A 22,940-nucleotide genomic window follows, 5' to 3' on the forward strand; every position below is an offset into this window, starting at 1 on the left:
GAACAGCCTAGTAAACTCCACTGTTAGAAAATACTTCCCAATATTCTGTCTGAAGTTTCTTCCATTTAATTTCATTCCATAACTCCAACTCTCTAATCTATCAATCTAATTTTTAATTCATAGACACATAGAACGCTAGAACTGAAAGGGACTTTAAGAGGCCATCAAATCTAGTCCCCTGCCCTCACAGCAGGACAAAGCACCATCTAGATCAGGGGCCGGTAACCTTTTCAAGCTAAAGAGCCAAACTACATCAACAGAATAACTATTAATGGATCAGTGGATAATTACCAATTTCATGCTTATATCACCAAGCCCCACATTTTGTTAAAGAACTGAGTGTAAAAAAGATGACAGTACAGATAAACTGGTTCAGCAGATGGCTAGAAGCTTGCTTCTTCAGCAGAGCATATTAAAGAAGTGGATTTGCTGGAGCAGTTCCTTAGGGTATATGCTCAAAGCTGGGAAGTATATGCTTGAAGCTACAAAAAGAGAGATTGGGTTGCCTGCGGGAACAATACACTCAGGCAACGGAAGGCGTGGTCAGACACTCAGCAGGAGCTTGGTTAAGTAACCACAAACTGTACTAAATAATGAGCTGGCTTAAACAAAACGACAGCCCTAAAAAGCAAAGGAATGGACAATTCACAATGACAGCCAACCCTCTAAAAAAAGGAAAGGAGATGATATAAAGAAAATATGCAGGGAACAGCTACTCCAGCCTGACACAGGGTGGGAGAGAAATGAGTATATAAGAAGACTGTGGTTATGAAGAAAATGGTTTTTATAACACTCCTAAGTATTCTTCATGACATGTATTTTGCAAGTCGTTTGGTAACAGAATAAAATGGAGGTTAAACAAGATTTTCTGTTGACCCAATGTTTTGCAAGGATAATATTACCAAACATGTTATGCCAGAAGAGAGGAATAAACAAGGTTATAGGAGGAAAGTGATACCTATATAAGAATGCTTTCAAGTTCTTACAAATTGTTCTTACAAATGAATACAGATTCTCCCTAAACTGTCTCTATCCACAGCTGTAAAACATATATTAGAAAGTAGATTAGTACTAATCATTATTATAGATCATAGAATCACAGAATACTAGAACTGGAAGAATACTAAACCTTGAGAGGCCTTCAAGTCCAGTCCCCTGCACCCACAGCAGGGCCAAGCACATCTAGATCAGTGGTTCCTAACCTTTTTTATCCTGCAGACCAGCAAACCCATTCACAAGCTTCGGGCAGACCGGTAACATTTTATTTGCATATTTGATAATGAATATGCAAATAAAATGTTACAGGTCAGCCAAAAGCCCTGGTCCCGAGCAGACGCGAACAGCTGGCTTCAGGTCTGGCAGGCCCCAGTAGTGGGCGGCTGCTGCAGATGAAGCTGTCTGTTCGCAGCGCCTCTGGGTCCGGGTACACCCCAGACCCCCTCCAGTGCCAGCCCTAACTGCTACAGCCCACCACCCTGTACTACCCCCCAGCACCAGCCACACCCCACAGTCCCTTGCACCCAGTTCCTCCCAATGCCAGCCTCCTGCCCCTTAGAGCCCACCACCACCAGATCCCCAATGCCAGCCTCCTGTTTCCAGAGCCCCACTGCACCCAACCCACCCGACCCTCCCCCAGTGCCAGCCCCCAATATTAGTCCAGTCCCCAGAGCCCCCCAGTGCCTTCCCTGCACCCCTCACCTAGCCCTGCACTGCCTTCCAGCCACCAGCTGAGCACCGCTGCCTGGGTCATGGCTCCTCTAAGGCTGCTGTGCCGGATTCCACACAGCCCTCCTGTCGTGCAGCAAATCGCTCTTCCGCATTCAAGAAAAGATTTCGCCCCTGCCTGGAACTGGATGGCTGAGAGGCGGGGTAGGGCACGCCTCTCCCAACAGCTGGGGCAGAAGAGACAGCACTGGGCGATATACCCCAGTCCCGGCCCCCATAGCCGCTGCAGCCTGGCAGCCAGCAGTTCCCAGCCCAGCGGTTGGGAACCACTGATCTAAATCATCCATGACAGATATTTGGCTAACCTCCACTTAAATAGCTCCAGTGATGGAGATTACACACTCGGCAGTTTACTCCAGTGTTTAACTACCCTGAAAGGAAGTTTTACTTAAAATCCAACGTAAACCTCCCATGTTGCAATTTAAGCCCATTGCTGCTTCTCCTATCATCAGAGGTTAAGGAGAATAATTTTCTTCCTCCTCCATATAACATCCTTGTAGGTACTTCAAAGCTGTTATGTCCACTCTCAGTCTTCTCTTTTCCAAACAAAAGAGAAGAAAAATCCAGTTCTTTCCGTCTTCCCTCAGTGTCATGTTTTCTAGACCTTTAATCATTTTGTTGTTCTTCTCTGGACCTTCCCCAGTTTCATCACATCTTTCCTGAAATGTGGTGCCTAGAACTGGACACAATACTATAGTTGAGGCCTAATCAGCACAGTAGAGCAGAATGACGACTTCTCATATCTTGATTTCAAATTTGTGTACATGCTTCCCAGAATCGTATTTGGGGTTGTTTTTTTTTGCAACAGTGTCACAGGCTGTGTCTAGATTACTTCCCTCTTTCAACAGAGGGATGTAAATTAAGACACCTCGAAATCGCAAATGAAGCCAGGATTTGAATTTCCTGTGCTTCATTTGCATATTCACATCATGGCGCTCTTTCAAATAAGTGCTACTTCTAAAGTAAAACCATGGTCTAGACGCGGTTCTTTCGAAAACAGAAGCCTTTTTCGAAAGATCCTGTAAAAGTCTTCTATTTTTGAAAGAACCGCGTCTAGACCGCTGTTTTACTTTCGAAGTAGTGCTTTTTCGAAAGAACGCCGTGACACAAATATGCAAATGAAACGCAGGAAATTCAAATCCCGGTTTCGTTTGCAATTTCTAAGTGTCTAATTTACATCCCTCTGTCGAAAGAGGGATATAATCTAGATGTACCCACAATGTTGACTCATATTTAGCCTGTGATACACTATGACCCCGGATTGCTTTCTGCAGTACTCCTTCCTAGACACTCACCTTCTATTTTATAGGTGTGCAAAGGATTGTTCCTTCCTAAGTGGAGCACTTTTTATTTGTCCTTACTGAATTTCATTCTTCTTACCTCAGACCATTTCTCCAGTTTGTCCAGATCATTTTGAATTATAACCCCATCTTCCAAAACACTTGCAACCCCTCCCAGTTTGGTATCATCCATAAACTTTGAAGTGTGCTCTCTATGCCATTATCTAAACTATTGATGAAAATCTTGAACAGAATATCCCAAAACACAATATCCCAAAACTGTGGAGCCCCTTATTATGCCCTCTTAGCATGAGTATTTGTATACTAGACTTTACATACTGCTAATCCATCCTATACCATGAAAGGTGACGTTTGTTTAGGTGAACTGATTGGAAATTAAGGCAGGGGAGAGGAATGACCTTATCTTCAGTCAGTAGGAGTACCCAGAAGTCCCCTTCAGTCACCTCTACAGCGGCTTGTCCACTTGGCTTTGTGTCATTCACAAACACTCTGCTAGGTATCTAAAAACAGCCTGAAAAAGTGCACAGTAAAACAGAAGAGAAAGTAGATGCAGGGCAAAGGTTTCTTTGCCTTTAAATAAAGCTGCAAACGCCAGCACCAACACAGAATCCCGCTGTCTTAAAAGCAAAAGGGTCCATCTGCATGGAATTACTTGCAAGATTAGGGCCTAAGGTTAGATTTCCCAATGTACATTACCCGACCAAGGCAAAAATATCCAGTAACAACCACTGCTTCCCCATGCCATAACAAATTTATCACAATATCCATAGAACTGACATGTATTTGTAAATTAGCACAGGAGGGATGGGCCAAACATTTGTTCCCCATTTTGTTTTTTTTTCCCAAGGAAATCCATGAAAATCAGCAGACTTTTCGTGCACTGCGTGCTTGCAGGGTTCAAAACCCTCTGCACATGAGAGAGATGGAGCTCAAGGGCAAATCTGTCATCCACAAGAATCTAATTGAAGTACAGTCTGAATCTCCAAGAAAGGATTAAAGAATTTACATGAAGTCAAGAGGAAAAGTGTGAGAATTCTGTTAGGGACTATAATTTATTTTCAGTACGTCTGTTTGTGGTATGGCCGAGCATGAATTGTATTTGAATCACTATTTGCTTCAAATATTAGTATTCTGTTTGGAAATTTTTTCCATTTTCAGAAATGATGGAAGATTTTATATAGTGGTTACCTTAAAAACAGCTAAGTTTTTGGCAAGTTTTTACAGATGACTCCTGTCATTAAACCATGATTTGACACTTTCAGCGAGGTATGAAAAAGGGAGTCCGTCCTGAAAATCTGACAAGATAATACCACGGAAGGGGATTCTCCATGTAAGATAGGCCTGAGAATAAGTATTCACAATGCTCTTCTAGGCATAAATGCCATATAACATACCCTTGTGCTAGAATGCTGAAGAACTGTCTTAAGCACTTTGTACTAATCCAGTCTTAATTATCCTTGTTTATATTCATTGCTTAAATTTAGTTTCCTATTTCTGAAGACTATTCTGAAAACACTCGATAACCCATAGGACCTAACTCCCACTCCAGAAAAGAGGAGACTTCAATCTTGTAGACTGCCAGTGGAGTGAGTCCCATCGAATTCTGTTACAGAATGGTCTCTGGGGTGTTTTTTCAGAGCTCTTTATAAATATTGCTCCACAAGGAGTGGGCCTGCATTCTCTTGTATAGGGACACAGAGGACAACTGATATCCATGTCTTCTTTTTCCCAAAGGACTTGATAAGATAGCAGCTCTGTAAGCAGGAACCACTGCATAATTTATTAAGAATGTAAGAGAAAGAAAAGTTAGAAATCAGGCTGCAAAATTTACTGTAACACCCGTAAAAAATAAACCACCAACAGAAAGTTAAATTGTAAGACATGTTTTGTAGTTTCCTTTTATTGGGAAAATTATGCAATATCATTTCTAAAACCAGGCACTATTACAAAAGGCATGCCCTAGTACTATATACTCCTCCTTTAAAATAAAGTTTTATGGAGGAATGTGTTTGTTCCTGAAGATATTAAAGACAGTAGCACCCATATTCAGTTAAATGATTTCTCAATTTCAATACAGTAATGACCGCTGCACTCAGTTTTGGCAACAACGAAAAGATCCATGATTGTTGTATAGCACACAACACCCATCCTACACAGTCCTTGCTTCTATATGTGAAATGTACAAATTAAGCCCCCAATCCAGCAAATACTTTAGAATATACATAACTTTACTACCTATGTAGTAAAGTCAGTGGGTTTTAGTAGTTAAAGGTTATACATAAATGACTGAAAAATTGAGTCTGACATATATTTTTTCACAAAGCAGAAGTTAAATGGGGGAGTGGGTGGGCGGAGAATCATGGAAGAAATGCACTAAACATTTATAATCACTGTTCTTTATTTCTACTACAGTAACACGCAGCAGCCCTGATCAATATTGAAGCCACATTGTGCAAGACACTGAACATACGCATCTGAAGACCGTGCCCTTGACTCAGTGTTTGCAATCTAAATTACTCACTCTTATTATAAGTGTATATTTCTTGAGCAAACATCTCAGTATTAGCCTTCATGGAAAAAACCATCAAATCCCAGTTTATCATGGTAATATTTTATAGGAATTCAATCAACACATGATGCAAATGAAAGAGAGCCCCTGCCAGTGTGTTCTCCACAACGGTTCTTTTACTCTGAAATGTACTTCCCCCTGTGGTCTGCCTGGATCTATTATTAAGGACATACCACAAAGTCCATCTTTTCTTACAGGCATTAGGAAAGTTGGGGGCTCACACTGAAAGAGTTAGATATTAGGAGATCATTTAGTCAGGGTTTGGTATTATATGATATTATGGGGTAAAGAAATTGGATCTTTATGGAAATCTTAATCTGAAATTAGTTAACTTCAAAATTGATTCATTCAAATATTGCATTAATATTGTTTTACAGTCTAAGGAAGTTTGTTCTTAAATTTGGGAATTGACTGGAGTTCTGGGTAGGTATTAACAATCAAAAATAAATATAAATCAATTTAATGTACTGACATAATGACCTTGTTTAATAACCTACCTGCCAAAATCATGTTAGTGAAAATTGAATTTAGTGCATAGAGACCACTTCACAAAAGCCATTAATTTTGAATGCAACTGCACCAAATAAACATATTTAATTCAGTAAAAGGTTATAGTAGGGAGAACAAAGAAAATTCAGACTAAATAAAGTCATAAGGTCATACAAACCATTGAAACTCCAATTCCTATCTGTTTTATGCCAGTTTTGCACCATTGGCTTTATGTTGTTTTTATCAGGTGTAACTTCACTAAAGCAAGCTCCCATTTAGGGATGTTAAATTTAGATTAATCCACTAATCAAATAGTCGATGCAATTTGCATCAACTATTCAATCAGTCAGTAAGGGCACCTCCGCCTTTGAAATATAGCAAGAGCCCCGTTGGCTCTTGCTACATATCAAAGGCGGAAGCGCCACTGACCTCCTTCTCCCCCCTCCAGTCCCCTGCTTTGCTTTCAAAATGTGGGGCTCTTGTACATTTCAAAAGCAGGGATCATGGGGTTAGCAGGGACTGCTTGAGTCCCCCACTAGCCCCATGTTCCCTGCGGTGCTCCTGCTTTTTAAACATACATTTCAAAGGCGGAATTGCTTCTAGTTCCCTACTTTGCCCATGCCCCTGCCCTCCCACAGAGATGGTGCTGGTGGGAGGCAGCAAGGGGGGAGAAGCAATTAGTTGAGTCACTAGTCGATGATCCGATAAGCATATGCTTATTGGATAGCGACTAGTCACTTACATCCCTATTCCCATTCAAGCCCAGATGCTATATCCTATGTGTTAATATGAGTAAAACAACACAATATTAGGGATGTTAAAGTGCAATTAGTTGATTAAGGGGTGGGGTGGGGGGCGCTCTCAACCTCCAGTGTGGCTCTGCAGTTTAAACGTAATCAAAGCCCTGCAGCTCTTGCTATATTTAAAAGGCAGAACCACAGCAGTCCGGGGACCCAGCACAAGCAGAGACTGCTTCAGTCTCCACTCGCACCAGCTTCTACACGAAGCCTCTGCTTTTAAATGTACTGAGAACGCAACAGCTCTTACTACATTTAAAAGGCAGAGCTGCAGCGTGCTGCATCTTTGCCTCCCTTGCCCGCCTCCCTCCCCAGCATGGCTCCTGCTTCCTCTCCCTTGCTGCCTCTGATATAGAGGCAGCGGGAGTGGGGGGGAATGGGAGTAGTGGACTCGACTACCCAATTAGCCTAGGCTTACCGGGTAGTCAACTATTCTACTATTATTTTTACATCCCTACACAGTATACCATGTCTTTGTTACCAAGCCCAGGATAACAGTGTCAAATCTATAAATGAATTCCAGTTCTGCATAGTCTCTCTGTAATTGGTTAGTGAAATTCCTTTGTAGAAGAATGGCTACTTTTAAATCCATCCTAGAGAGTGACCAAGAAGGTTAAAATGTTCTCCCAAAGCTCTGTGTGTTACCATTTTTTAGGTCTAAATTTGTGTCTATTTATCCTTTTCTTAGAGACTGTCAGGTTTGGCCAATATACATGGCACAGGGGCATTGCTGGCACTGATGGCATAGATCACAAATACATTAACTGGTTGGCACATTAGAAAGCCAATTTCTCCCATCTTTAGCATCTGCATTTCCACATCAAAATCTATGTATAGGACACATCCAGCCCACTTAATTAGCCTCATTAACACAGGTCCTACTATTGACAGGTACTTCTTCTGCTATTATATGAATCTCTTGGTTTCCACTCCAATTCATCTGATGAAGTGGGTTTTACCCACAAAAGCTCATGATTCTGTATATTTCGGTTCATTTCTAAGATGCCACAGGACTACTCATTATTTTTAAAGTTACAGACTAACACAGCTACCCCTCTGAGGTTGTTTTTGTCAGTAAGTGATATTCAAGATCAACACCAGACTTTATCTAAAATAAAACTCACATAATACTGTACTATCAGGAATGACACCTGTAGAGCAGAACATGACTAGACATATGCTTTGTTAGCTCTTGAGGACACTGCTGCTGGGAAAATACTTATGCTCCAAAGCATGGGCCAAAGTAAATACTAGTGCAGCTGCTGACATGATACAAAGGAAAAATAAAGTGGTTGCTGCCAATGATACTGCATCTACAATGCACGTCTAATTTTATCCCCATGATTACTACACTATGAGCCTGACGCTGCAGTCCTGGCAAATACCAAACTCTCATTAACTTATATGGAAAGTTACCTAATTTACAGAATTATCAATTTACAGGGGCTTATCAATTGTTTCACAAAGCCATTAATAATAAAAAAATAGGAAAAGGAGGTCAATTATTGACTCTCAGATAAACTAACTCGCTCTTGACATCCCAGATCTAATCATTGACTTAATTATTCAAGTGTAAGTCCCACAAAAGCTTGCAGGATTTGTACTCCCATAACAAAAGACACTGGGCTTCCTGTTTTATTCTACCACTGAAGGCATGATAACATTACTAGATATAGAATATCTTTCCTATTATAGTGTTTTATGCTGAGTTTTTCTACTGTTAAAAACAGTTAACAATAGAATTAATTAAAACTTAACTTCTTTGGATTCTGCCCCACTGTCAAATAGTAATTGGCAAGATATTAAGCTGCATTATACACTTTACATTTGCATTCAGAAAACTAGGAGTGAGGACCTACAAGGGAAGACCTGCAGATGAAATAATTAAGCAAAACTAAAAGACTACTCGAGAAACCACCAGGAAATAGTTATCAGCAATGTTCCCTCAAATATTTTCCATCCATGTGAAGATTTTTCCATCCAAGTGCGGAATAATTTATACGTGCACTGAATAGTTATGTAAAATCCCATTTAATTAGTTAACCAGTTAAATGTTAAGTTTAACCAGTTAACTGATTAAATGGGGGCACCCAGCAGCCCATGCACTGTAGGCATGGGGTGTTCCAGCCCAGGTGCTCCCAGCTCGCACTGGACTACCATCCTGGGGTAACGGTTAACTGTTGCCTGGTAAACATCACCCTTAACCGTTACATGGTAAGCATCACCTGTAACAGGTAAATGGATACCCTTTCACATCTCTGGCACTGAGGCATGTGTGACTGTGGACCACCAATAGAAACAAAATCTAGCTGTGGACACCGCTAATCAGCAGGGTGGCATTTGAATCCCTGCTGACAGGCCACACAAGCACAAAGCACAGGGAATACTGTTATCAGAAGGTAGTTTTTAATCTGATTTACACCATAATATTTACACTATCACACTGGTTAATTTTGGTCTCCTAAAGCAGCTCCAAAAAAATTCATAACAACATTGCTCAGATGTACTTTTGGAATTAAACAGGCTCTGAAAAAAAGGAATTCTCTTTAGTTTACCAGATTTCTACAGAAATTAGCTAAATGACAAATCTGAACTAGTAGGTATGTACTAAATCTACAGTTCACATTTTGAGAAAGGTCATATAAGCTTTGCACATAGAATAGAAGTGAAACTGAGTAGAGGTCAAACACAGACACTATAAAACTAAAACAAAAGAAAGGGCTATGCAGCACTTTAAAGACTAACAAGATGGTTTATTAGGTGATGAGCTTTTGTGGGCCAGACCCACTTCCTCAGATCAAATTCTGGAAGAGAATTGGCATGACCATATTATAATGTGTTCACTTTTTTCATTGTATTCCTTTGGTATACATGGTCATGCCAATTCTATTTCAGAATTTGATCTGAGGAAGTGGGTCTGGCCCACGAAAGCTCATCACCTAATAAACCATTTTGTTAGTTAGTCTTTAAAGTGCTACATAGTCCTTTCTTTTGTTTCAGCAAGATCAGACTAACAGGGCTACATCTCTATTACTATTTTACTAAAACTAGACAGACTGCTTTCCATTTGCTGATTTTTGCTATTTCAACAGTATGATTATGCTGGTTTATTGCAACAGTGTGGGCATTTCCTACAGAGTCCAAAGGGGCTTTTCCACCAATGTATGTAATCCTCCTTTCTGAGGTGGTAGCTAGGTCAACAAAAGAATTCTTGTTGACCTTGCCATGTCTACATGGGGCGAGGAGGAGAGGTCAGCTTAATTACAACACTCAGAAGTGGGAATTTTCCCAACCCTAACCACCCTTGTTAATTTTGACCTAACTTTAAGCCTTAAGATACGATTCTGCAACTTGTTACGCACATGGGCATAAAGGTTTATAAATGGGCAAAAAGATTCAGGATCAGAAATCTAAGTTAGATTGTTTTCTTTCGGGAAATACAATGCCAGGGAAGTATTTAAACTGTTAATGCATTCCTAAACAAATGAAACTCCGGAGTAAACCACGTTTCATAAACAAAACAGGAAGACATTTCCTCGCTAACTGGAGGTCCCCAGTTTTATATATTTTGGACACATTTGGCACGTAGCTCACTTGCTGGAAGAGCATAACCCTAACCATCCCATAGCCTTAGAACAGGGGTCACCAACCAGTACATCGGGATCTACCGGTCGATCTTGGAGCATCTGACAGGTGAACCTGACTGGTTGGGCTGGGAGGCTACCAAGCTCTGGCACGTCAGCTGCCCCTCTCCCCCTGCCCAGAGCCGCCCTTGGGAGCTTCCTGTACAGAGTGGGGAGACAGAGGCAGGGGGGCACTGATGTCTCTCTGACCCCCATCTTCACAGTGAGGGCGGGGCCTCGGCAAAGGGGCGGGGGAGGGGTATTTGGGTTGGAGGTGGAGCCTGGACTGACCAATCCAAACACAGAGCTGGTGCTTAAGGAGGTGGGAGCGCTGCCTGGGCAACCCCCCGGCCCAGGGCTGGGCTGGCAGGAGCCCCCGGGGGCTGCTACAAGCTGTGGCGTTGCCTGGGCCCACGGGGGGGGCGGGTTTTACTGTAGGGGGGGCTGTCCATAGCCGAGGGCTCGGGGGTCTCACGGGGGGGGGGGGTGAGGGAGGAGCTGCAGGACGGGCGGGCCCGAGGGGGGGCGGGGTCCCACTCACGGGTCAGCCCCAGAGAAGGGGGGCCCGTTGCGCGGCCGCCTGCGCACTCACCGGGAAGCGGCCCCTCAGCCGGGCGGAGCGGCGGGCCAGCTCCCGCAGCGCGCTGCCCGCCTGGGCTGCCATGGGAGACGCCATCTTCGCCGGGCCACGTGGGCGGCCGCGAGCCGGGGGAGGAGCCGCCGCCGGGGGAGTTGTGCAGGCGGGGGGTGTCATGGGAAAGGGCGGGATTGGGGAGGGGGTTATCTAGAGGGCGGAGTTTGGGGGGTATCTCTGTGGGGGAGGGGTTATCTAGAGGGCGGAGTTTGGGGGGTATCTCTGTGGGGGAGGGGTTATCTAGAGGGCGGAGCTTGGGGGTATCTCTGGGGGAGGGGTTATCTAGAGGGCGGAGCTTGGGGGGGTATCACTGTGGGGGAGGGGTTATCTAGAGGGCGGAGTCTTGGGGGTATCTCTGTGGGGGAGGGGTTATCTAGAGGGCGGAGTTTGGGGGGGTATCACTGTGGGGGAGGGGTTATCTAGAGGGCGGAGCTTGGGGGGGTATCTCTGTGTGGGAGGGGTTATCTAGAGGGCAGAGTTTGGGGTATCTCTGTGGGGGAGGGGTTATCTAGAGGGCAGAGTTTGGGGGGTGTCACTGTGGGGGAGGGGTTATCTAGAGGGCGGAGTTTGGGGGTATCTCTGTGGGGGAGGGGTTATCTAGAGGGCAGAGTTTGGGGGGTGTCACTGTGAGGGAGCGGTTATCTAGAGGGCGGAGTCTTGGGGGTATCTCTGTGGGGGAGGGGTTATCTAGAGGGCGGAGCTTGGGGGTGTCACTGTGGGGGAGGGGTTATCTAGAGGGCGGAGTTTGGGGGGTATCTCTGTGTGGGAGGGGTTATCTAGAGGGCGGAGTTTGGGGGGTGTCACTGTAAGGGAGGGGTTATCTAGAGGGCGGAGTTTGGGGGTATCTCTGTGGGGGAGGGGTTATCTAGAGGGCAGAGTTTGGGGGGTGTCACTGAGGGAGAGGTTATCTAGAGGGCGGAGTCTTGGGGGTATCTCTGTGGGGGAGGGGTTATCTAGAGGGCGGAGTCTGGGGGGTGTCACTGTGGGAGAGGAGTTGTGAGACTTTGGGGTGTCATGGGAATGGTGACTGGGAAGGGCTGGGAATTAGGGTGTCACTGTGGGGGAGGGGTCAGCTAGAGGCCAGGGGCCTGAGGGGTGTCACTACTGTGGGGGGAGGGGTTGTAAGGGTTTGGGGTGTCGTGAGAATAGTAATGGGGGGTTGTGTATTGAGGTATCAGCATGGGGGAGGGGTTATCTAGAGGGCAGGGGCCTTGGCATGGGGGGAAAGGTTGTGAGAATTTGCTGTGTCTGTGAATGGTGACTGGGAGGGGTTGTATACTGGGGTGTCACTGTGGGAGAGGGGTTGGCTAGAGGGTGGGAGTGTTATTGTGGGGGAGGGGGGTTGGTGATCTCACCATATGGAGGGAAGGGTTTGGGATGTCACTGGGGAAGAGAGTGTGTAGAGGGAAGGTTGCTGTGCAAGAGCTGGAGTCTCATGGGAGGGTTTGTGTATTGGGATGTCACTGAGCGGGGATGTTGCAGTGTTACAGTAGAGTAGGCATCACTGTGGGGGTAGGGTTGTTTGTACGTTTAAGTGTGTGAGGAAGGGAAGAGTATTTGTAGTGTCACTATAGCTGTGTCTAGACTGCATCCCTTTTCCGTAAAAGGGATGCAAATTAGACACATCGCAATTGCAAAAGAAGTGGGGATTTAAATTCCCCCGCTTCATTTGCATAAATATGGCTGCTGCTTTTTTCCGTCTTGGAGCTTTGCCAGAAAAAAGTGCCAGTCTAGATGGGGATCTTTCAGAAAATAAAGCCTTTTCCGAAAGATCCCTTATTCCTCTTAAAATAAGGAATAAGGGATCTTTCGGAAAAGGCTTTATTTTCCGAAAGATCCCTGTCTAGACTGGCGCTTTTTTCCGGCAAAGCTCCGAGCCAGAAAAAAGTGGCAGCCATGTTTATGCAAATGAAGCGAGGGGGCTTTAAATCCCCACTTCATTTGCAATTGCGATGTGTCTAATTTGCATCCCTTTTACGGAAAAGGGATGCAGTCTAGACACAGCCCAAGTGTGGCAAGGGGGCTGCTTTGGGATGTCATGTGCAATGAAAGGGCATGTGTTTGGAGATGTGTGTTTCAGGGTGTGATGGGCTGGGGCAGAGAATGATGTGTTTGGGGGGCCCGTTTGGAATCCACTACTCCCACCATAATCCTGTGCACTCTGGCTTTACAGAAAGAATTCCTGATGTGCTCTCTTGCTTCTCATTTGCACAGTGGGGGATGGAGAAAACCGAGATCCCATCTTGCTTATCTGCAAGTCCTGAGCACTTGTACTCTGAAAATCAGGCCCCTTTAAGGTGTCTCACAAGTGCACCTAAAAATGAAGGTATTTGGAACCACTAGTCACTCCTGAAAAACTTGGCCTTGACTTTGGCAGACTATCAGAGCTAACAAATATATAGGAACATGAACTTTCATGGTAAAAACCACTTCATCAGGTGAAGTGGGATTTTTCCCCACTAAAGCTCATGATCCTGTATATGTTAGTCTCTAAGGTGCCTCAATACTACTCATTGTTTTTAAACTTACACTCTAAAACAGCTACTCCTCTGAGACTTTTATCCAAGCTAAGATTCAGATCCACCATTTCTGGGAATAATTTTACCCAGTTGGGGAACTAGCTGAAAATTGTAAATATTTCCACTGCATATGTGACAGAAATGTGCTGAAAGCAGAAATGTGTTGGGTCTAGAACGCTTACTGTATACAGCAAAAAACAAACAAAACAAAAAACAAAAACCACTTGTGGTCTCAGTAGTCCCTTTCATAATCATCTAACATTTTATGATGCAAGCCACATGCCACTTGAACTGATTCTGCCTTGAGAATTTCAAAATTATATATAAACATTAGTTACTCTGAGAGGTAGATACATACATATTATCATCCCTTTACAATCTCTGTAAATTATGGGATGAAAAAATTATTTCAAATCCCTTTTTCTCCAGGCTGGAATGTGAGCGCCAGAGGAGAACCCTGCTGTGAATGCCTAAGGCTCACTGACACAAAAGGCATATTCTTCAACAAAAACTTTAGGAAAGAGTTAGTGCTGAAAATGTGTTTCAGTGATGTCTCATTAATATCAATTCCTTTACAAAAAATCTACAATTTCATAGTAACCCAAATGCTGGCAAGTCTCAAATTCAACAGCTAGCACTTTAATGTAAATGAAATAATATATTTAAATGAAGCATCAGAAAATGCTGCTTTTGGCTATATTATAACGTATAGATATCAGAATCAACATAGAAACTAGCATATGCCTGTTCTTGCAGTGTTATGTGTAGTATTTAGCAGTGTGACAGAAAAAAATATAATTTCATTTTTAGTTTCTTGAGCATGAATCAGTAAACACACCATTATCCAGCCACCCAAATTACTATGGTTGTCTGCATTATGTGTATATATAGAAGATATATAAATTTCCAGACAATGTGTGTGGGTTGCATATACCAATAACATTTGATAGTCTGAAGAACACTTTCACACAGCAATATAAATAGTTAAGAAGTGTCTGCACTGCATTTTAAAAATTGCTTTGATTTACATAAGACAAACAGGGAGTGCAAAAATACAGTCTCATTTATTGACAAAGGGCTGCTTTCTAGATGTCCCAGTGCTGTGTATAAGGAAGAAGGAGAAGGCATAGAAATCTTCATTTTTTTACATCTCATGCCCAGTGCACCATATGCAGGAGCCAGGCAAGACTTAAAATTAGCTCCCTCCAAAGCAGTAGGCTTTACATCCGTGTAATGCATCCAGAAATCCTGCTTGATGCCAACAGAGCATAGTCACTGATCAGGGCCATGACTGGTCTCCTGCACTTCCAGCTGCCTCACATTTGCTCTGAGGAGCATGTGCTGCAGCTTTCAAACAGTGAGCTCCTGTAGCCTTTCCTCAGGTGAGTGGAATTTCTCATATGTGGGTTATAGGTTTGGATACAAAAAGTATCTGCATTATATCTCAGGCTCTGCATGCATCTGTTTTATTTAGTTTGCAGTGTTGTAGCCATGTTGGTTCCACGAAATTAGAGAGACAAGGTGGATGCAATAATTGAGACAGGATTCCCAGGGTGAAGCCTGGACTGGAGGACCACTGAGTGCCCACCGCCCCTTCCCAGCCGCATCAACCTGGGTTGCTTCTAACTATTTGATACTGATGTCAAGCACCGAGCCTCTCATAGGTCCTGCACTTGCACAGCTGTTCTCAGGAAGGGACGTTCTCAAATGAGTTACATGAATGCTCTCCTAGCCTTTTCTGAACCATCAATAAAGAGACTCCAGCCAATCCCCCCAGCCAATAGGAGCTGAGAGATTGGCCTGGGGGAGGGGGCAGCACAAGCCTCTCCCCATCCCAGATCCACATGGAGGGAGCAGCCTGCAGTTTTAAGGTAAGCGCCTACCAGCCAGAGCCTGCCTCTGGTACCTCTGCCCCTCCTGCACCCAACTCCTTCCCCAGGTCACCATTCAAACCTTCTGTACCCCCCCTCCCGGGTCACAACTCCCTTCCAGACCGTGTACTGCCTCCTACACCCCTTCCCCCAGGCCAGAATCCTCTCCTACAGGCATACTCCCTCCCTGACCCTACACCCCAATCCCCTGACGCAGCTCACAACCCCCTCCTTCACCCAGACTCCATCTCAGACCTCACACCATCTCCTGCACCCCAGTCCCTTACCCCATGAATCCTTGTGGACCCAACCTCCATACTGGACTCCGCACCTCCTCCAGAGAAAAGTGCAGCCCTTGACCACTTTCCAATATCTTGGAGTGGCCCCCCACCAAAAAGTATTGCCCACCTCTGCATTAATCACTGTCTGGCTATTCCACTGTTGTACCTGAAAGGCTGGTTGTGGTTGTTCTTACATATTAGAGTAACATATAGAGCAATACTTCATAACCTCACATATAATTATAGCACATGCAGTCCAGTAGGGTATTAAAGTTCAAAAGATCAAGACATTTAAATTATAACTCACAAGGCATGCTTTGTACAAAACATATCCTAATTCTATTACAGTGGTGAATATGGAGTTTCTCAGGTGCTATGTTGAGGTATAGAGTGTTACATAATTGGGGTAACTTTTGTAGGTGAAAGAGACAAGCTTTTGAAATTACACAGAAGAATACCTAAAGATGAGCTCTGTATAAGCTCAAAAGCTTGTCTCTTTCACCTATATAATTTGGTCCCATAAAATATATTACATCTGTGCTTGGTTTCCTGTATCTCCAGCAGACAAAACAAAACAACGAAAGCCAGAGTTTAGTCGAAAGCTTTGACTTTTGTACTTGGATTTTCTTTAGCATGAAACAATCAATAAATATTTTTGCAATTAAACAGGGTCTAAAAAAACATGCTGCAAGGTATCACTGCACGCAACATTCAGTTCAAATGCTTATAGTTTTAATACTAAAATATTTTTAAGTTTTCTTAATCGTAACTAGTAAGGGAAAACACAATCCTTAGGTGTGTTCTCACATTTCCTCTCCTTCAACTTGGCAGTATTTGTTAAGAGTAAAATAATGTACTCATTTTCATATCCATATATATTACCTCCCAAACCATTTGCTAAAGATGAATGTCACACCAGGCCATGAATGGTATATCCTGTAGTTCAGAAAGGTTGTTTATCATGAATTTTTCATTTAAACATAAAACCATCTGACAAATATAAACTCATTATAGTCAGCAGAGCTGAATGAAAATATTTTTTAAAAAATTCCTAAATAACATATGAGCTCATGCTGAAACATGTCAGGACTAATATCTGTATTACAGAAGTGAAGCATAACTTACTTATATTTTTATGGATAACATAGTTCCTAATTTGTAATGACGTAGGTTTAAGACAAATCCCATTTTCCTTATTTACATTATTAGTCCCATTAGCTTCAGTGGGACTACTGTTGTGAGTAAAGTAAGCAGGATATGACCCACACATTTTCATTTTGATCACAGATAATATGATGGCCATAGCCTATGATTAATGTTAACCCCTTCCTCATAGTATTTTAGATAATAGCATTCAAAGAGCTTTCTGTGTATGTCTTATTTTATGATTACATCTGTGTCGACAGCAAAACATTAAAAGCAATTTATTTCCATAATATTTCCTGCACAGTTATGATACACATATATGAAAAGGAGAAAACACTAAGTCATGTTCTGGTTGGACTTTATCATTAAGGCTACGTCTAAACTACACCCCTCTGCCAGCAGAGGGATGTAAATTAGATGTATCAAAAGTGCAAATGAAGCCAGGATTTAAATATCCCACACTTCGTTTGCATAATGGCGGCTGCTGCTTTTTTTCAAAACAGGGCTTTTAGAAAAAAACCCGGCAGTTTAGACGGGACATTTTCTACAGAAATGTCCCATTTCGAAAGATCCTGTACTCCTCGGATCTTTCAAAAAGGGGCATTTCTGTCAATAATGCCCCATCTAAACTGCCTTTTTTTTTTCGAAAAGCCCCATTTTGAAAAAAAGCAGCGGCCACCATTATACAAATGAAGGGCGGGATATTTAAATCACAGCTTCATTTGCACTTTCAATACGTCTAATTTACATCCCTCTGCCGACAGGAGTGTAGTTTAGACACGGCCTAAATCTTGCCAAACTGCTCACTATATCCATGTGAAAAGGGAGGCAAGGACAGAGAAGCTAATGGCAAATAAGGGCAACGTCAGAGGGTATGTCTAGACGGCACCCCTCTGCCAGCAGAGGGATGCAGATTAGGCTGGGTGAAATTGCTAATGAAGCAGGGATTTAAATATCCCACACTTCAGTAGCATAAAAATGGCCTCCGCTTTTTTCCGGCATGGAGCTTTGTCGGAGAAAAGCGGCAGTCTAGAGGCTGATCTATCGCTAAGACACCAGCAGGAAAGTTAGCCTCCCCACCTTCATCGATACAGCACTCGCCAATACTGGTTTTGGACAATGAAGATCAAGCCTCAAAACATTCCTCACCAATGTTTTCCCCAGCACCGTCTCCATCCTGTCCACGGTACCACTCTCCGCGAGAGCCTCGTTATCAGCGCAGCCCACATTCTCCGCACCGGCATTCAAGGCCTCACTATACTTCTGTGTACAGGCACACCCTGCCACATTATGGGATGCCTACTAGTAGATCTCGTTCACCGACTCATTCGCCTTCGAGGTCTTACCGCAGTAGATACAGCAGTGCTCATTCATCCAGGAGGCTGTCTCCTGACTACTCCTATCACCATGGGGGGAGAGATTACTTTTCTCATGACAATACAAGATCTCACTCTCCTTCCCATTCTTGCTGTTGCCGTGCATCTCTGGATAGACGCCAGTCCCTGGTGGGCTTGCTCCAACAGACAGCTCCTTCCAAGCTTCCGGTGGCCGCCCGTCCTCCTCTTCAGATGTCTGAACCAGAGGAGGGTCAGATTTTGGACGATGATGCCCCTCCGCACATTTCGTCATCCTCCCCAGATGAGGCCATCTTTCAAGGGGACACTTCACCCCCAGATGACGGTCAAAAGTTCCTAGATCTCTTTAAATGGGTAGCGCAGACACAGAATGTCCAGCTGGCAGATGTGCAGACCAAGCAATACAGGCTGCTGAAAAATTTACACCCGAGACAACAGTTGAAAGCAGCACTTCCGATTGATGAGGCCATTCTCGAACCAGCCTCGAAAATCTGGCACACCCCGGTTTCTGCCCCACCTACATCAAAGTGGGCGGAAAAGAGATATTTCGTCCCTTCCAAGGGTTTAGAGTTTCTTTTTATCCATCCCCGGCCAAACTCTCTTGTAGTGGATGCAGCCCTTAACCATGCTAAGAATCCACAGGTAAAAAATGCAGCAGTAGAGAAAGAGGCCAAAAATTAGACATCTTCAGTCGAAAAGTTTATTCTTTATCCACCCTCCTTCTTCGCATTGCCAATTACGCGGCACTTCTGTCCATCCATGGGTTCGTTAACATCGCTCTGCTGGCAGGGCTCGCCCAGAACGCTTCCGAAGCGGACAAGGCCATACTCGGCGCCATGGTACAGGAGGGGTACGCTTGCTCTAGAGCTAGTCTACAGATAGCCGTGGATATTGCGGATACTGCTGTAAGATCAATAGCTACCGCAATATCCATGCACAGAGCATCATGGTTGGCTGCTGCAGGCACCCCTAGAGATTTGCAGGCAAAAGTCGAAGACCTTCCTTTCGACAAATTGAAGCTGTTCGCGGACAAAACCAATGCGGCGTTACACCCTGGAAAGGACTTGCGTACGACCCTATGTACGCTCAGCATGTACATACCACCGTTCCGTCGCCGAAGGTACTTCCCGTATCAGAGGAGATATGACTTTCAGTTCCAAAGACAACAACCTCGTCCTTTTGATCAGACTCAATCTAAACAAAGACCGCAGTGTAGGCGTCCACAACCATCTAGGGCAACCAATGTACCGCACACAAAACAGTAGGTTTGACTCGCCCGTTGAGGGCGCAACCTCACCAGTCGTCGTTGCCATCACTGCCGATACTATACCCATCTTTCATCATTGCCTTTGGCCTTATTACAATCGTTGGGCCAAAGTAACCACCTACAAATGGGTATTGGATATAATAAGATCAGGCTTCACCATCCCTTTGCGTCTATACGCCCTACCCATCCACCAACCCCGTCCCTTTTCAGGGACCCCTCTCACGACACTCTTTTTTGCGACAGGAAGCTCTATGTCTACTTACCATCGGAGCTATAGAGAGAGTCCCAAATGGGTTCAAAGGGAAAGGGTTTTATTCGCGCTACTTTCTGATGCAAAAGAAGACAGGAGGATGGAGACCGATCCTCGATCTACGTCAGCTCAACCATTATCTGCAGAAAAGACGTTTCAAGATGGTGACTCTTGCCACAATAATCCCATCTCTGAATCACAACGACTGGTTTGTGGCCCTCGACTTGCAGGATGCATATTTTCACATTACAATTCATCTGGCGCACAGACGCTTCCTGTGCTTCGTGATAAACAACGAACATTTCCAATACAGGGTCCTCCCCTTTGGCCTGGCCTCGGCTCCCAGCATTTTCTCAAAGACTCTAGCAGTCGTCACTGCATATCTCCATCACCAATATGTTCTCATAGTCCCTTATTTGGATGATTGTCTCATAAAGGTGCCAACGCATCAGGAGACCATGCGAATGATCTCATTGACCAGAAACACATTCGATTCTCTGGACCTCATAATAAACGAACAGAAGTTGAGCATTGTCCCACACAAAATATAAAGCTCATAGGGGCAGGCCTAGATTCTATCACAGCAAGGGCATACTTACCTCTAGACAGGTTTCACTCAATACAAGAACTAGTGAAGGTCCTCAACACTGCTCTGACTGTATCCGTCCATACCTGCCTTCGTCTTCTGGGCCACATGGCATCCACCACCTTTGTCGTCCCTCATGCCAGACTTCACTTCAGGGATCTTCAACAATGGATAGCAAGGGTATATGTACCAGAAAAACACAGCATTCACAAGACAGTCACTCTGCAGCCATATGTCCGCGATTCCCTGCGTTGGTGAAGCATACAGGAAACCTCGTCTCAGGAGTCCCATTCCATCGTCCTCAGCCCTCCACGCTCATAATAACAGATGCCTCTCTCATAGGCTGGGGCACACATATGGACAACGACCACGTTCAGGGCAGGTGGTCCTCCACAGAGAAGACTTTTCACATCAATCTCTTGGAATTATGTGCCATTTTTCTGGCATGCAAGCATTTTCTTCCACGCATACGGCACACCATAGTCAGGATATTCACAGACAATGTGGCGGCGATGTACTACGTGAACAGACAGAGAGGCACCAGATCCCGTTCCCTCTGCGCCGAAGCAGTGCAGTTCTGGAATTGCTGCGTAAGGAACGACATATCCATCACAGCATCTTACTTACCTGGCATCAGCAATGTCGTTGCAGATTCGTAGAGCAGGCGATTCCCTGTGGATCACGAGTGGGAGATAAGATCAGACGTGCTACATTACATCTTTCGCAGGTGAGGTACGCCGATGGTAGACCTCTTTGCCACGACACACAATGCCAAGTGTCCTCAGTTCTGTTCCAGAGTGGGAATGGGAAAGGGTTCTCTGGGCGACACCCTTCTGACCACTTGGCACAGATTGCTCCTTTACGCATTTCCCCCGACAGTCTTAGTCGCAAAGACTCTCGGGAAAATAATGTTTGAGGAGGTGACAGTCATCCTGATTGCCCCGGCATGGCCGAGACAGCCGTGGTACCCACTCTTGCACAGGATGTCAATATACCCACCATGGACACTCCCTCTTCACCCAGACCTGTTATCATAGGAGGAAGGGGCTCTCCTGCATCCCAGACTCGATTCACTCTACCTCACAGCATAGCTGATGACTGGATCAAAAATGACGAGTACCTTTGTTCACGAGTCAAGACAATTTGATGAGCAGCAGGAAAGCTTCTACTCGAAAAACTTACCTGGCAAAGTGATGCAGATTTGCTCAATGGTGTCGTACTCAAAATGCACAACCCCTTTTCTCTCCTTTGCTTCAGGTCCTGGATTATGTCCTCCAACTTCTCAACTCTGGCCTCTCCATGTCAACCCTGAAGGTTCACTTAGCAGCTATCAGTACTTTCCATGAACCAGTGCAAGGTTCCTCAATTTTTTCCCAACAAACCACGAAAAGATTTTTGAAGGGATTGACGAACATGCACCCACCTCACAGACCGCCTCCACCAGATTGGAGGCTGGATTTGGTCCTGTGCACAATCGTTCACCCTCCTTTTGAGCCCTTGGCGTCGATATCACTGTGAATGTTAACAATGAAAGTCGTATTCCTATTAGCGATTACCTCGGCACGCAGAGTCAGCGAGCTGGGGGCGTTAATGGCAAGTTTTCCCTACACATCTTTTTCAAAGGATACAGTGACGTACCTACATCCGGCATTTATCCCCAAAGTTAATACGTCTTTTCATATCAACGAGCCTATAGTTTTAACCTCCTTTTATCCTAAGCCACACACTTCACCCTCAGAGACCTTGTTACATATGCTCAACGTGCAACGAGCTCTCTCTTTTTACATAGAGAGAACCCACTCATGGAGGCGTATGGACAGGCTGCTCGTGTCACTAGTGCAGCGTTCCAAAGGCAATCCTCTTTCGAGTCAACGTATAGCTAGACTTATCACTACTTGCATCACAACATGTCATTCACTCAGGGGAAGGCCACTCACTTCTCAGCCTATTGCTCATTCCACTAGAGCAGATGTCACCTCCACCGCTTTTGCCCAAGGCATCCCTCTCAGCGACATTTGCCAGGCAGCCACCTAGTCCTCAAGCACTTCTTTTGTGCACCATTACGCTATTGTGCAGCGTTGGGCCTCAGACGCGGCAGTAGCATCTGCAGTTCTAGCCTCTGCAGAAAATCATTGACCGGTGCGCATCTTGACTACTGCTTTGTAGTCACCTAGAGTGGAGCACCCACGTCCCACCCTCCTCCCTGCTCCGGGTCTGTTGTTCCTGTCTCATTACAGATTCCGGACAGTGAGAGGAACTGGCGGAGGGGCTGGACCGCGCGACGGGAGAAACGGTGCGAATGGCACGTGGCGGCTGCTGCGCATGCACGGTCCGGCTGACTACAGCTACGAAAAGCCTCCGATCAGCGCTGGGACGAGCCCGACACCTAGAGTGGAGCACCCACGGGGACACATCTCTAAGAACGATTGTTACTACACAAGGTGAGTAACTTCCCCTTCTCCCCACTTTGGCCTAATATGGGTGACTGGTGCAGATGGGCAGGAAAACTAGTCCATAGCCCTAATAG

General features: G+C 44.7%; 2 protein-coding genes across 4 annotated transcripts in view; one reads left to right on the forward strand and one right to left on the reverse strand.

The window, feature by feature from the left end:
- The window catches only part of SUCLG2 (succinate-CoA ligase GDP-forming subunit beta), a 241,606-nt gene extending 230,353 nt beyond the window's left edge, over nucleotides 1-11,253 (reverse strand). The window contains exon 1 of the mRNA XM_075938556.1: nucleotides 11,097-11,253. Coding sequence (XP_075794671.1) covers nucleotides 11,097-11,180 — 84 coding nt within the window. The 5' untranslated portion in view covers nucleotides 11,181-11,253. The remainder of the gene's footprint in view (nucleotides 1-11,096) is intronic.
- Nucleotides 11,254-13,106: 1,853 nt separating this feature from the next.
- Nucleotides 13,107-22,940, forward strand: part of LOC142830906 (uncharacterized) — a 56,784-nt gene continuing 46,950 nt past the window's right edge. For 2 of the 3 annotated variants that reach the window (XR_012906438.1, XR_012906439.1), the window contains exon 1: nucleotides 17,721-22,854. Coding sequence is in view for 1 of the 3 variants with exons in the window: in XM_075938558.1 (XP_075794673.1) it covers nucleotides 22,713-22,854 (142 nt within the window). In the remaining 2 variants the exon portion in view is untranslated. Of the gene's footprint in view, nucleotides 15,529-17,720; nucleotides 22,855-22,940 lie in introns of those variants that run through there. The other variant, XM_075938558.1, reaches the window with a different exon arrangement.

The sequence above is a fragment of the Pelodiscus sinensis genome, chromosome 11, assembly GCF_049634645.1.
Source record: "Pelodiscus sinensis isolate JC-2024 chromosome 11, ASM4963464v1, whole genome shotgun sequence".
NCBI lineage: Eukaryota > Metazoa > Chordata > Testudines > Trionychidae > Pelodiscus > Pelodiscus sinensis.